Source organism: Merops nubicus, unplaced genomic scaffold, assembly GCF_000691845.1.
Source record: "Merops nubicus isolate BGI_N331 unplaced genomic scaffold, ASM69184v1 scaffold29358, whole genome shotgun sequence".
In the NCBI taxonomy this organism is placed as follows: Eukaryota; Metazoa; Chordata; class Aves; order Coraciiformes; family Meropidae; genus Merops; species Merops nubicus.
Genome location: NW_008626825.1, coordinates 1 through 16,672, shown reverse-complemented (window position 1 = coordinate 16,672; position 16,672 = coordinate 1). Strand labels below are relative to the sequence as shown.

Below are 16,672 nucleotides of genomic sequence, written 5' to 3'. Positions count from 1 at the left end.
CCTATTATATATATTTATTAATATATATTTATTTTGCTCCTACCTTTATAAGGCTATAATTCTGTATAATTTAGGGAGTTAGATTTGAAATGTCTACTCTTTCTTTAGTAACATATTCTTTAGTAATAGTTAAAATTTATGTTGTGTTTACATTTAAAGGACTATTACTTGAGTATGAAATTAATCAGAAATTAATCAGAATCTTTTAATACGTATTAGTGAAACATCAAGTAAGGTCAATTTTATTCTTATTTATATATCTGTTGCAAAAATTTTATATGCTTTTCTGGGAGCTGGACAAATTTTGCAGAGCCAAATCTTACAGAGATCTCAATAGACTAGCCAAAACCCAGTACTTCCTTTCCACAAAATACTGGGATTGCACCAAACCTCTAACTTGCTACAGCAGATAGGAATGTGAACAGCTGAATAAAACACGAGTTTACAGTAGTTATCTGGTGCAAACATGAATGTGCAAGAGGTCTGACATAAATGCTGTCAGCTGCTAGTGTTTCTACAGGGGCCAAAATCAGCAGCTGAGGATTATCAGGATGAAGGGCAGCCACAGCTCCACCATTCTTAAGAAACTGCAGTGGCTGGGAATACAGCACCCAGGAAAGAGGTTATCTTCTTTGTAGTAAAAACTTCAGTTCACATATTGGATATACTGTACACAGCTTTACTTATCAGGTGTGTAAACACAATCACACATCTGTAAAGGCTTTGTATAGTAGAGAAAGGAATAAGTATGAAGATTTCCCCTCTTTCAGAGAGAGAACTGAAAAATTAGATACAGTCTAAAAAGAGCAGTGCTCAGTATACGTCATATAAACAGGTAAACAAGGAAGGCCAGCCAGGCTACAATTAGGACACTTCCTTTCTATCCCTTTTATTACTTCCTTTAGAAATATTGTATATTCCTTTCTTTATTTTCAACATCAAAAAGATTTATTTGCATCATGAATAGAATGGCTTATGAATTAGAATGACTTATTTGTACCATGAATAGATTTAGGGGGGGGAATGATGAGTTTCTCATGCAAAGTGCATGGATGTTACAAAGAAAATGTAGGAAAGGGAAACTATCTAGGATTGCACTATACTAAAATATTCCCTTATGCAGGATCTATATCAAAGTAGGACATGCATCGCAGCCAGATGTGCAGCTCTCAGAAGTAGGAGGCCATAGAGCCCTACCTTGCCCACATCCTGTGCCCATAGGAAACACCTGTTCTAGTTTTGCAAAGAGAGTAAATCCATGACAGTTTATAGTAACTCCTTTTTAGGCAGTGACCTGGCTTTCCTGCTGGCCATTCCCCCTTGGTTTATTCTTACAGAACTTCTAAAAGGGAGCAAAGCCCTGACACAGTTGCCAGCTCACACCAGTTGCAAGCACAGTGACTTTGTGGCATTACAGCTCACCTCCCAGCTGCATTGTGTGTCACGGTGTTCAAATAAAGTCACAGCTAATGCAACCTCCAGTCTGCCTTTCACACCCCCCAAAGGGCACCCAAAGCACAGAGACAGAAACAAAACAGAACATGCAGCATAGCAGGCAATCTGGGGTGCCTGTCTCTAACCTCCCTCTGGTCTGGAAGGAGTTTACCTCAGCATTGCTGACCCCTTTCCAGAACCAGGATTAAGCAGCAAAAGGACTGAGGGGAGTAGCAGGGAAAAAGAATGTTGTGTCATGGGAGCAGCAATGAGAAGGCAAGATATATCTGTTAGCAGCACAGAGAAAGGGGAGGAGCTGGTAAAGGACTGCCGGACTTCAGCATCTAGCAGCAGGCCAAAGCGACCAAGGCTGAAAAGAGCTGGGCACTGATGTGAAAGCTTAGCACTCCGGAACAGGACAAGTGGGTCATTACAGCACGCCCACTTAATTTGAGTATGCCCTCCTGGCACAAGCCATCTTTGTTCTGAAGTGACACAACCGCAACAGAGTTCTCCCAAGGAGTTTTATGCCCCCTGCCATGAGTTTTGCACAAGCTAACTCCTGTCCTTAGGCTTCATATACTTAAATACAGGTTTCATGCAAGTGTACACCAAAAGGAATAACATCATATAAACAGTACTACAAAAGAACCAATGTAGCCCCAATGCACAAATCTGTTACTAGACTGGTGTCAAATTAAACTGATAAGATGGCTTGTATCTAATTTGAGCCAACATTTAACGTCCGAGGTGTAAGAATATAAAACAGATGTACATCCTAGTGCTTTTTCAAATTTGCTATCTATTTTTGAATCAAGGGAGTTAGGTGCATCCTTATAGACACTATATTTTCCCCCAAGTGGTGAATTCCTGAAGCAAAGGGAGACAGGAGCTGTTTTGGTTGCTATCCAAAGAAATACTGACTAGTCTTTGTTCCTTGGGTTGCACTCCTGTTGTATGTAGTGAAAAAGATCCAAATCAGACTCCTTTCCCTCCCTGCCCCCCAGTACTATTATTCAGTATATTAAATTACTCAGTATCTAGCAAAATAAAGCAAACAAAGTTACGATCAATTGACCTGAGCTATTCAGTTGAAGTAAAGCACTAAACTGTATCCATGCTGTATTTGGGTGATATTCAAAGTTTGCTACCAACTTATCTACTAATTTAAGAATCATTTAGTTTTGTCAGAAATTATCACAGTTTAAAAGTATTTCTCCCCCTAAGTCCAAGAAAACCAAAAGGGCAAAATTCCAGCCACTCATTTGTCAGCAATTAACAAATATATCCATAATTTATGTAAGATATTACAACAAATGTCATTTAAGCTTTGTCTCATTCCTTCCCCATTTACAACTCTGTTCCTGTCAGTAATCGTCCTTATTCTCCACTGTACTTGATGTAACAGTATCAATCCCAGTACAGTTCCTTCCAAGAGACCACTGTTAGCATAACAAAGTATGGGGTGGGGAAAGGTTTGAGTAAAAAAAATGCAGATTTACCAGCCCTTCTGGCTGTGATCTTGGAGCCATGTCGCAGTAATCGAATGCACACTTCCTTGTTGCAGTGGTTAACCATCCGCAAATGAATGCTTCTCTTGGTCTGGATTTTTACAAGACATTTCACCATTTTGACTAGTAATTCCTCTTCTCAAAGTCTTGTAAAGGGTCTACCCATCCCAGCTTTGACCTTTTACTGAGTTCTCACTGAGTTTTAAGAGACTAGCACAAGTCACTCTCAATGAATCAAATGACAAGCTTCTAACATGGCCAACAAAAATATCCCAGTAGGGAACAGAACGAGAGGTTATTTTTAAACATTTCCAAATGCCTCGTAACATACAATACAAACGTCCACAGCATCCATCTCGGTTAGCAGTTGCTAGAACAACAGCTGAACCATACACACATGCATAAAAATATCCAAGGCACCAAAACACAGCATAGTGAAACAAAAGGCCAGTACTTAGTGTCTGTTTTTTACAGAATAAAATTACACTGTGGCCATTATTTTTCTAACTAGGTTCAATTTAGCCATCGGTGCCAGTTCCCACACAACTGCCTGGAAATTATTTGCGGAAAATGTGCAGATACAAAAGGAAAAATCCAGTGCTGTGCTCTACAAACCTTAGTCACAAGGCAAAACAATGAGATGAAAATATTTTCATTTCAAACCTAGAATCAAAGCCAACCTGCCTTTGCATAAACAAGAGAAAACCCTTAAGTTTGGGAAAAATGTCTCTCTTTGCATATGTGCCCGTTCCTATTTGTGGACAGCTATTGGACACATCCATACCAAAACGAAGTGACGCTTCAGAAGGCTGGGCACTTCCCTGTCCCCATCCAGCAGAGATATGCAGGCTCCTAAAAAAGGCATGACACACATATGCTTGGTATAACTTGCTCCAGATGGAACGCAACCACGTGCACTGCATCACACTGTCCTAGAGGGAAAGGAGCTCTTACTGGCTCCACTGAAACCACACACAGGAGACAAAGTGGAACGGATCTACTTGTTGGGAGGTAGTCTCTCACTTCCTAGAATACTTAGTGTTTACAAGTTTTGCCACCCAAATCTTTGTTTTCTGATGTCCTTTCTCCCTCTGCACCATAAAAGCAATGATGTGCATGTAAATATGTGGGAAAGAAGCGGGCAGGGGAGAGAGTCCTGCAAATGTGTATTTTACATCAAGCGATTTCTGTCATCGAAGACATGGATTGGAGCTTTCGGAAAGCACCTTTATGGTGGCTCCTTTCCCCTTCCTGGCCCATATGGTATGAATATCCAGCAGTGCTCCTTTTTACTCCTTTTTCCTACAGGGCAAACACTCCTGTCTTCCTTTCCTTCCCTGCAAGTACTTTGTGGGTCTGAGGAAAGATCAAATGCTCTTTATTTTCTATCTCCATTTTGTCACCACTTCAAAAGTGAGATTCTGTCAGCTTTTCTCATCTTTACTCTCGTAACTGTTGTAGCAACCAGAACATGATCATTAAAATCTCACTAAGGAAGGTTTGACTCTTCACTGTGTACACAGCTACAAAACTGTAAAACACCAGTTCTTACAAAAGTTTAACCACCAACATGCAAAGGAAGTTTAACAGAAGTGTCACCTGGACACTTCTGAATGATTTCAAACAGGAAGCACATTCACTTTTACTAATAAACATGCACCATTTATGTATCACATGATCATGTTCATGCAAAAGAGAAATGTCTGTGAGATTTCAAGTCACTGCCCACAAACCACATATACAAAACTGAAGGAGATTTATGTTGACACTCTTAACAAGTAAGGAACAGGATCTGTCTCCTGAGGGAAAGAAGACAAGACTTTGCATGACTTGACATGAGCAGCAAGTCCTGTGTATATAGTTGGAAGATGTTTTTCAGCAAAGACTTTCTAGACAAGGAGTCTGCTCTTCCCCATCAGAGCTGCCTGAGACTTCCTGTGTGCAGAAGAGAGACAATAAGCAACAGGTCTGTTCTCAGTAACTGATTAGTTCTGCAGCTCTTATCACTCTCCTCCTTCCTAAATTGCTATGCCAGATATTACACAGCTGAAAAGCTAATGACTGGTGAGAACTGTAGCAGAGAGACAATGAGCATTCATGTCCCATTACAGAGGAGAGCAAAAACAGCAGGTGGTTATGTAACTTCTCTTAAAAGCAGAAAAAATACAGTTTACCAAAGCAAAAACAATCCACTCCCAAAACCAGAAAATTAAAACTAATAAAACACTTTCCAAAACTACTATGCTTCCCCAAACCACTGGAAATAGTGAACAAGAAATTTCTATTCAAGCATAATGATTTTAATGTACCTGTGAAAAGAAAAATTTGTCTTCAGAAGGAAATCTGTCTTCAGATTTTAGAGGTATCTCATGAAGTTGATGGAGGCAATGTGCAATCTGTAGCAAAACTAGTGATCGTGTTTTGTAGACATATGGCTTGGTAAACACATGAAAATCTGAGAAATCGTAATTAAGTTATGAAGTAAAGCTGGCAGAGCTAACTGCTGTTAGCATTAGGTATTATATAATCTTGAAGTGAAAGGTCTGCTTGTAAAAAAGTTATTTTCAGACCCTGTAGGGCTCAATTACACAAAGCACTGTAAATACAAGTTAGTTTGTTGAACACAGACATTATGACACATGCAGTGATACTTAACTTTATTTCATATTTTACTAGCATATTTTTAATATTTATCCATACTATTATTCATAAGTGGCCAATTTGTCACGTGTTGTTGCCTAAGCTGTACCTACAAAAGTTCCATACACTGCTGTACAGCCAAAGCTTAAACAGATGATAACTCACACACATAGACATACAACTAAACCGGTAGTTGCTGGTGTGTGCTCATTCCCAAACATTCTTGTAAGATGCAACAAAGACTCCACATTTTAAAGTAATGATTCATGACAATTTGTTGCCATTAATGCAATATTTTTTAAGTCTTGAGTGACACACAAGAATAAGCTTGCTAAAGGATAGGAGCCCTCTGCACACAACTCAGATGCACAGGCATACAATTTCATAAGAAAATAAAATTCTTAAAAGATCAGTAAGGACATAGAAAAAGCGTGAAGCTCTCTGAGGAATACAAAACTGAGGAACATGGATTTTAAACAGGAGGAATTTAGAATGAGTCTGTGATAGCAACTCTCTCTTTTCTAAAATATAGTACAAGGTAGATGAATCAATAGAATGACTGAGGCATGATACTTTCTCTTTGGGTGCTCCAAAGGCAAAAGTCAATGTCATCAGGAAAATCATTCATGTATGAAACTTGAGCACACAAGTATCAGGTGACTTGAAAGTACTTCTCATCGCTTTGTCAAAACCACATTAATAATCCGTGACTCAGAGGTGTGAGGTTGCCTTTTCTTTTTTTTTTTTTTTAAGATTGTACTACTTAATACTTGAAGTCCTGGCTAAAGACAATGATCTACCACCTGCAAGTGATCAGGACAGGCAATAATTGTCTCACCATAGCAGTTGGTGAAAGAAGGCAGCTGCACAATTCTTATAGCAATATCAAAAGTAATACAATGTGTTCAATGGCACACGGAGCAAGGACTGTGAAAAGGACCTCAGAGAACCAATAAGAAGGACATAATTTTGTCATCTGTGATGAAGATAAATTTTGCAATCACAGTTCTGGATACACTTAAACTGACATTCATACATGTAACATCTGCTTCTGCATGATAACTTTCTACACACAACATTAATTTTATGGTTGCATCTTTACAGTACCATGCCACTTTCCACTTCCTGAGACAGAAAGGACATTAGTGCAAAACAAGAGTCAGTAACAAGGAATATGCAAGTCTGAAGAACCTTAAGCAGCACCAATGAAGTACTCAGTAATGACCAGGAAAACCTAAGGCATGAGGACTTGGGATTAGTTTTTTTTTATTTGATAAGATATTGGCCAAGAGCAAATACATATTTTAGGAAAGTCATTTACATCACTATAATTTAAAAGAGGAGTAAAGGCACACTGAAGTAAGAATACCAACTAAAATTGAGGTGCTTAGTATTTGAACACCTGGATATAGCCTCTAAGTGTAGATTAAAGAATTGCCTCTTGAAGGATGAAACACCATTAGACAAACTCAGGATATTTTTGCCTGCCATTCTAATAAAAAATCAAATGCCATTATTTGTTTCCAAATCCTCTTACGTAAGTGTCAACTGCTAAAGTGACTATTACAGTGATATCATGGGCATCCAGCATCTTCTCACAAACAGCAGTTTTCTATAACCATGTTTAGTCAGCATACACCTTCTTAAATGTCTGCAAAACCACTGGACAATCAGGGCTTTTTCAGAGAACAGGTTCACTTAAGCCTGATAGCCAGAGTAATTTGTAACACAGAACTTTGTACAGGTGAATGTCTGGACTTCGGCAGTTTTTCAGTATTTGGTTGTATCTTGTTTATTTTCTATCTGAAAGAATTATCCTAAGGACAAGGAAGAGGATTGGAATCCATCCTTTTCACGTGGAAACACGTTTCATATTTCTAAAGGCTGTGAGATCATTTCAAGCTGCGATCTGATACATAGCCACGTTTGCTGCAGGAAAATACTGTAAAAGAGCTAAATATTGTTAATTTAAAAGATGGTGGTATTTAACTACTATGCTATAGCATATTCTAGAGGAAACTCACCAGCAAATATTTCTGTTAATTGGATATAGTAACAACAATCTGTCTGACTACAATGAAACACAACATTCAAACTTACATAATACATACATTTGAAACTAGTGTTCTCCAGTGAGCATGTAGCAATGATAAGTCTGCAGTTTCCAAAAATGCATTTCATTTTTTAGAGTTTTAAGTGCGGCACAGTAGTCTTACAAGCAGCAAACTGTCCACAGTGGTGGTAACTGCCTAGCAGGAACACAGTGTGGGTACCTGGCTGACACAAAGTGAATTCTGAATAATGAATGCAAGTATTTCACAGGAGAGGTGAACAAGTAATTGTTAAAGTTAACTCCATGTGAACTGCAAATTTAACTACTAATTCTAACAAGCTAAGTACATGGACAATCTAATTCACACTGTTCCTGCTCCATTGTGTTGAAACTCCAAAGAATGAACAAAATGTTCATGTGACTCCTATAAAATTAAATTAGGACATACTCCCATGAAAATGAACATACTTTGTCAGCTGTTTTCTATTTCATATTAACTGACCACAACAAAGCAAACAGAAGAGGTTGTATTGCCCAGCTTCTGAAACAATTAGCTCACTACATCTCAAGTAAGAGCCACTGTTAGCTTTTGTTTGTTTGGCTTCATTTTTATTAGGAAGAATGCAGTTAGCCTCATTTAAGACGGCTAAGGTGTTCGTGCCATTCTTTGTAGTGACTTGGTCTCAGAGACAGGTGTTGAATGTGATTTTTAAAATACCAAGGAATAAACAAATACATGGAAAACCTTGTTCTACAAAATGCATTCACACTGATCTTCCAGTAAAATCCCTTTTTGTCAATGGGATTAAATTAGCTGAGAATCTTTCCTAGCTGACCTTCAAATAATGTCCCTTTTTGTCAATGGAATTAAATTAGCAGAGTTCTTCCTAGCATTAGAATTGAAAGAAAGAAATACAAGTAAAGGGAAGCAAGAGAAACAACATACCTAGCAGTCAGTTTTCACTACTGAGTAACTGCAGTTACTACTTAGTAAAATAGTGCTATGTGTAGAATATTTATTTCCTCTTCTGTTCCTTTCAATGCACAATCAAAAAAAAAAAAAAAAAAGATTTTTTGGAAACAGAAAGCTTAACTAGTAACTTTTCTTACATTATATCTTGCACAGGGCTTATGCACAGTTCCTTGAGCTTGTGATCCTTTCTCAGTATGACATGCACATTCTTAATGGTGTGCTCTTAATGGAAATTACTAGATATTTTTCCATACTCCTGAATCAGTATCACTCCTTTTTCCACATGTTTGATAATAAATATTGGCAGTGTTTGGCAGGAATCAGGTAAGTGACTCACCTTCATCTAAAGGAACTTCTTCCTCTTCACAGGGAGGAGGAAGGAGGGGCTGTAGAGGTTCCATGTTGATTATGAGTTGCTTGTTCAAAGAGGGAGAGCTGCGACTCTGGGTAATGCTGGTTCTAAAAGAACAAAGAAAGCTGTGGCAGTTTATTCACAAGGAAGCAACTACAGTCCAATATGCCTCATCTCAGAATCATTTTGCATAAATTACACTAGCCCTTGAGCTATCATAAGAAGCTCTCCACCCTGAACACTGCTTTTAGCCATCTTATGTTGCACCCTCAGCAGATACAAACCTTTCAACATCCCAAGTGTAAGAGATGGTTTTGTGGTGGTCTAATTCCCTTTACATAGCCTGACTCCTTTTCGTCTTACGCAAGGCTTCAGCGTGTTGCTGCTCTCCATACTGCACAGCACATAGTAGTATTTGGCTTCAAGGAAATGGAAGGTAGAGAGGATACAAATAATTTTTGTGATGTTGTTCCATTGCTTCCAGGACTGGGCAAAGGATTTGTTATGGTTTGAGCACTGCAGACTAAAGCAGGAACAACTGTATCCCTTCAGTTAACAGACACACAGGCCTCTCCTTCCCATGTACCCCAGACACTGCCTCTACATCATGCCCCCAGGGGCTCAGGCTGGTTTTCCTTCTTGTCTTACTTGACTCTAACAGGCTTTCACATGTTAAACTTTCTCATGAAAGCTTGAGGAATGCTGTTTATTCGCTTCAGTCATGAGGCTCATTAGCATAAAATCATATTACTAAGAATATAAAATGGCTCTTTAGGATAAGTTATCTAACACTTACATGATACAGGCCTGAAGCAAAAGTCCTGCAATAGATCTGAACCATTACATTATAAAATACTTGTTTTTGACAAAAGTAAAAATGAAAGGAAAGAACATTCTACTAGACTTAAAATGGTACACAGGTACAGTGCTAAGTTTCACAAAATGCATTTCAAGTTTAAACAAAGACTCAGCTTGCAATTCGTCATAGACAAACAAACTGAACAGAACACCTGTTGCAAGTGAAAAGAAGGGACTGTGAGTTGCTGAGGGTTTAGGTAAACTTAGGACACAGATGTCCCACTGTCAGACCCATTAAATGTCATTAAATATTGTCAATTGCCATGATTCCTTGCTCATTAACTTATGCCAAATGCTACTTGTCACCTCGTTTGCATTTTGTGAGCATTCTTTAATAAATGTTTCGCTTAAATTTTCATTATCCAAAGATGTTTTCCATTCAGATTACTGTAATTACAATCACTCCAACCCAACAGTACTTCACAGGCTTGTTATGCATCCCCTAGATCTTTGTGCCTGCTCTAAAGAGCTACGAAACAACTCCTACAATCAGAGTTGTGCCTGGGAGAACAAATAAGACTCCTGCTTCATACTTATTTACAAAGATCCCTCCTTCAGGCATGCCTTGGAAGCAAAACAAGAAATCTTTCATTGTGTATTTGTCAGTAGAACTTGGCACTGCATTAATGCTGCATAACTACACATTCCCAACAGATTTTCTGTCTGTAGAGCTTTAAGTGTAATAATCAGATACAAAGATACTCAAGAATAACCTCACAACTGCACGTTTCTTTCTCACTGAAGTCATGATACTACTGAGCCAACTTTGAGTGTGGGGCACCGGGAGAGAAAACTTTGTATACTTAAATATATATTTATTTTCAATCGTATAATTTCCTCTAAATGTATTGCATCTGAAAAAAACTACCATTTTCTAATTCCAAATCCTCTTTCACAGAGTTATTAGTTTCTAAAGCCTGCCTTCTTTGAAGATGAAAAATTTCTATGCTTTCTGCCTACTTGTGCTATTGGAACGACAAGCTATCTGCTTCTGTCTCTCATTTCAAAAGCTGCACTATACAAACGTCTGAAATCACTAGACACTTTCTTAGTCTACAAAACTGAATGTGGAGCTACCTTAACATTGTAAAGCAAGTAATTTAAGAAATCTAATAATAAAAAATATGCATTAAGGGTGATAAAACCATATGACATCGCTCTATAAACTTTTTTGTCCTCTGATGTGTTTATATACACTAAGAGTTTTAAACAATACCTTTAAAATACTTTAAATACTGAAAACAAAGGAAAGTAAAATACAAGATTAAAAAAAAAATAAAAAGTTTTTATATGAAAATCTTCTATTACCCTGTGGAAAAAAAGAAACCCTGGAAAGCAGACAGTAAGACATTTCCCTATGTGAGTAACATTTTCATTTAAAATGCATTTGTGTGCCAAAGTATTCTACCCTACCTCAAAAAGGGACTGATATTCTGCCTTCTGTGTTCCCAGTTAACACATTCTAGACTGTCACTCAACTCATTTTTCAAGTGTTATCTACAAAAGCACATTCAAAAGCATCCCTGCATGGCCTTACAATTAATTAAATTGTAGGGCTGAACAACGTATTTATAAATATTTGCTAAAAAGATATTCCCACCGTTTATTAAGACAATATAATTTCTCTCAACTGTAGATGGAATAGCTGTATTCGATTAAAAATAAACCAAACATACAATCCCCCATCCATGAAAAAATTCACAATAAAAATAGAGATATGGCTGTAGAATGTTCAGAAAGCTAACTATCCTTTCAAAAAAAGTTTTCAATGGCATGTTCCTGCTAGCCTCTTTCTCCTCTTCTGAAGGACATTAATTATGTTCTTACCAATTTTTACTGTCACTGCAATGAGTGACCAGAAAGCATTAGTTTGTTTGCAAAACCTACCTGCTTAATTAAAAAAAAAATAAAGTTCACTATTTTTTTTTTCTTTTTATTAGATGAGCTTCTTGCTTTTTAGTCTGACTGTGATATGGATAAACTACCAAGTATACTTTTAAGAATATCCATATATATACACAAACCAGAATCTTGCAAAACAGGGTGAGAACCAGGAATGAAATAAGAATGCACTTTTTTGTCAGGAACGTACAGTAACAGTCTGTATCATAACACAGAAAAGAATATAAGATACTTATCTGACAGTTTGATTAAACCTGGCTTTGAAGCAGCACAGATTAAGTTCCCATGTGTAGGAGACAATACACTATTGTCAGAATTTTGTAGCACTGGCAATACGTATTTCCCAACGCTTGCATGCCTCATTGTGGAAGGTTAGAATGACAGCCATAGCACCTCACAGTAAAGGAAAGACATTGTTCTGTGTGGAAAACAATAATCGCCCTTAGTCCTTAAACTTTAATATTGAATGTGAAGACATACCTGTGGACTTCAGGAGGTTCCCTCTGGATTTTAGAGCTTGCCTCCACTACCTCTTTGGCTACTTTTCCACTGCATTAAAACGTGAAATAAATATTCAAGTAAATACTTAGAGGATGTCATTACATGCCAAAACTCTATACACATAAAAAGATACATTCAAAGGAAGGATATGTAATGTCCCAGATTAAAAACTTGGCTGACCATTTGTCTACAAAGCTACTACAGAAAAAGCCACTTTCTGTAGTATAATGGACTGGTCTGTCCCACTAGATACACCCCTGGTCTGATGTTGTTTATATACACTAAGAGTTTTAAGCAATATCTTTAAAATACTTTTGCCTAGTTACAGGGGGCATATAATTTCTGCACTAGCCACACATCCTTATTTTTACAGAAAATGCACCAAAAATGGAGCCCTGTTCTGGTGAAACTGCTCTTTGACAGAAGTCTGCATGAAGCCTCCAGTTTAGTTTATAAGTGATGCTAAGGAGACAACAGAAAATCTTCCAAATCCTGAACTGAATTAGGTGTGGACAGGTGCTTAGGAATGTAAACCCCTCAATTCATCATGAGTAATTACTGATGTTTTCTCTTACTTTCTGAAATAGTTTACTATGCAACAGAAACAGCAAATACCCACCTGTATCGAAATCTGCTGCCTTTAAAAAATATCTTGCTGCTGGACATGGTCTTGATCTGACTGGATTTTGCATACCTTGAAGAAAAAGAACAAAAGCTGTCACACTTTCAGCACAGAAGGAACCTGATAAGCAAAAATGAACAAGGCACACAACAAGCTTTGTTATTTTTATGCCACAAAGTAATATTCACTAATCGGGCTTTCCAACTTTAAGGCCTTTCTACAAATTAGAATATAAAGTGCACATTAACTTGCATGTTTTCTGCTTGCATTTTGTATTCTGTTAATGAAATATAACATTTCACATCAAACAATTTTCTACTCAAGTGCACATTGATTTACTTTTAGTAAAAACTTTAGGCTTACATACTTGTAAAAAGCCTGGTTCTCCACTCCACATTTCCAAAGATGCTTGCAGGCTGCTGGTGTAGAGGTATGGAATGACAGCACAGCCTTTTTCTAAGTGTAAGGAAAAGAAGGCAAATAAAAGTAATTAAAATGTTAAATTCTCAAAGATTGAAGTAGCTGTACCCGACGGTATCACCATAAACCAGATACACTGAAGACAAAGTTTTCCTTTGTAGCCTCCATCTGCGGTTCACCCATGGCATATACATAGCTGATATTTAAACTGCTCAGAGAACTGTTTCAGAAATAAAAGGGGATGCTTGGAAGGGGCAGGGAAGAACATAGGTACAAGCGGCTTGTAGAATAAATCTTTACCAGTTGTATTCAGGCCAAAACCAGAGGAGGAAAAAACTCTCTATCTTCAAATTTCAACATTGCACAGTTGCTGCACTACCTACCATTCACTTCTCCCTGTTCCCTATGTCCTACCACAAAATACTCCTTGCAACCACATGACTAGCCCTGATACCTCTAGCTTTATTTCCTTCCACCATTTTCTATTCCTCACCTAGACTGCATTCAAAGCCATAATCAGGGCTTCCCCCTGCCTTAGGGGAGGACTGACTGTAGCATGCTGTAGGCAAAAAAATATGATTTCAGTGGTAAGAGCCCAATGACAGGACTCCTAACTACCTAGGAAAGACTCCAGCCCATTCAGCTGACTAAGATTTGAGGAGACGATCATAAAATACCTCACATTGATCTAAGTATCAATGCTTATGTGAGTTTTCAATCACATACAGATGTCATTCATGCTTTAGAGTGGATGGGTAAAGCTCTAGTGCTTTAAAATCTATTAAAACTTGCTACATAGATTGAAACCAGAAACAATCAACACAGAACTGCATGAATGTCAAGTGAGAAACATCTCAGCTCTCTGCAAATTAGACATTCTTTTGACAATATTCACTCATACTCTTTTTTAATTACGATATGAGGTACAATAATTGATTGTGTACACATTTGTTTAGTTAAATGCTTATGTTTTAGTTGATTCTCAATCAAGTACAGAAGTTTTGTAAAAATATTAAACCTGACCTCCTTCTGAGCTCCAAACACATAAAAAGTCTTCCCTTCAAATTTCAGTTTATAGACATCACACCTAGAAAGAGAAAAATCTTTTATGTGTAGGAAAAATAGATAGAGCCACAAGTAAGAAAGCAACTTGCATGCAAGTTTCTCTGATTCCCAAAGTCAAGCAGGCTATCAAACGACAAAAAAGCCTCAAAAGGGTCTTACAATCTTTAGCATTAAAGTGTTTAATATTCTCATCTTCTTTAAAGTAGAGAAAATGAGCCCAGAGAATTTCTTTTACATTCCTATGCACATCAAAAAATTAACTGTCTGCTGGAAAATAAAGAGGAAATTAAAAGTAGTAGAAGCTTATGTTTACATTTATTTATTACACAGTTTACAATTTGTATCTTAAAATCTTGGAACTTCTAATGTAATTAAACTGAGGGAAAGAAGAATGTTATCTCTATTCTTATGTATTTGTGATTTCATATCACACATCTTAGTAACTAGCTACTTGCAGAATACAACAGGAAGAAAAAGAAAATGTTTGACAGAACTTATTACTGGGGCCTTCTGAGTTGCAAACCTACATCAAAATGTAATTTAACGAGGCTAAAAGTACAATACGGAATAGTGGTGCATCACATAATGGTTATACAACACCTCTGCCTAACTGTAATGAAAAGTTTGTCATTACCACAGCTAAAATGGAGACACTGTAGTTTTTCATAAACTTCAGTAAATATTTTTGATGTCAGATGTTTGAAAAGGGAACAATTCTGGAGGCAAGGACAATGCTCTCTCTTGAATCTTCATAACATGAGTTTTGCTTTAACATTAAATAACAACAAAATCATTCCAGTTGAGAAAGCGTTTCCACTGAAAAAAGCCTCTCAAATAGGAATTAGGATTTTTACTGCACAGTGCAAATATCAGCCAGTATCAGTTAAAACTACTATCACTCACTTCTAGGCCTCAGAAATAAGAGGAGCAGTACACAGTGTTCAGATGAATCTCACCACATCCATCTTCCAATGGCCAGCTTAACACTAAGATAGATTAATGGCTTTCCCTCTATCACTATTTAATGTGAATAGACTAAGTGAATACACCAAGATCTCCAAAAGGATGTTATCCTTAAGTAACATGAAAAACTAAGTGCTGTGAAACTCAATTTCCACAGTGTGAAAAACCTTACCATTTCTTCACCTCCTGCCCCTCTTCTGCCCACAAGACAGGTTGGGAGCACTGAGGTGGAGCAGCCACATTTAGGTAACTGCTGTTGGTATCTATCTAACAGCAGAGCTAAAATCAGATTTATTGATATCAGCATGTCTGTGCTCACTCTGCACCACATTGCTGAGGGCATGGCCAGCTGCTGTTACAGCTACTACAGCACTTGGGGGAGCTTGGTTTTACCTCTCTCTCAAATGTGGTTGAGACTGTCCAGTTAAGCCAAATGTTTTACAGGAGCAGAAAAGAAAATCCAGGCAAACCAAAAACAACTGCATAAGTGTCCACTTCTTAAAAAAAAATTAAATTCAAAGACATTGTCACCTCCACTTCCTCTGTTTACCAAATGAGCTCTTTTATAAGTTTCCAAATTTAGGTTAATTAGCTGAGGAAACATCAGTAACATTAGCAACACTTCCAAGAGATAAGTAAAGGTGCAGGTGGACTCTTGTAAAATCTTCCAGACATCTCTACCAATAAGCCTTACTGGTGATTTACAGCATAGCTCAAAAATCAGCTTCCTCAGTTTTATGATTTGTGTGCTACTTGACTAATATACCCTGTGGAATAATTTTCACTGGAGGAATAATTGCTGTCAGAAATACATTGTTAAAAACTTTTAGGCTGAACAAGAATATAACGAACTGGTCTGAAAACAACAAGAATGGAAGGCCCTTAAGACTAAAGGACGGGATAATCTCAAAGGTTAAAATAATCAGAAACAAGACACAATAATTAAGAGCAGTATATAAACAGACAGTAAAACTCTATCAACTTTTTTAGATAATGACTCATTATGGCTTGTTCACATAAAGCAGAGACAGATTTGGACAAACATCAAAACATCAAGGTTTCTACGTAAGTTGTGGTGATTTTACTACTAAAAAACACACCTCCAGGATGAGAATTTAAATGTAAACATAGGGCCACCTAGTATAATTAATCAGGTAAGTATAATGAATTAGGTAATTGATACAGCATGTATATAGAGTTTTATGTGATGTAAACTCATGTAACTAATCATATACAAATTATTTGTTATTTGTACTGTATATAAACTGCTGTTTGAGCTAATGTTTTGCTGGATTTGTAATTTATCACCTATCAATCATTTTTGCAGAGTCAAAATAAAGCAAGTACCTTGACTCTGTGTGTTGATTGGCTTTGCACA

At 37.3% G+C, this 16,672-nt stretch overlaps 1 protein-coding gene across 1 annotated transcript; it reads right to left on the bottom strand.

Annotated features, from left to right (window-relative positions):
• Positions 1-8,948: 8,948 nt before the first annotated feature.
• LOC103778552 (FERM domain-containing protein 3-like) lies at positions 8,949-14,353 on the bottom strand (the record flags this gene model as incomplete). Its single annotated transcript, XM_008946143.1, has 5 exons — positions 8,949-9,070; positions 12,204-12,272; positions 12,844-12,918; positions 13,214-13,302; positions 14,290-14,353. Coding segments are annotated over 5 exons (419 nt in total), but the record flags the coding sequence as incomplete, so codon positions are not given.
• Positions 14,354-16,672: the final 2,319 nt, after the last annotated feature.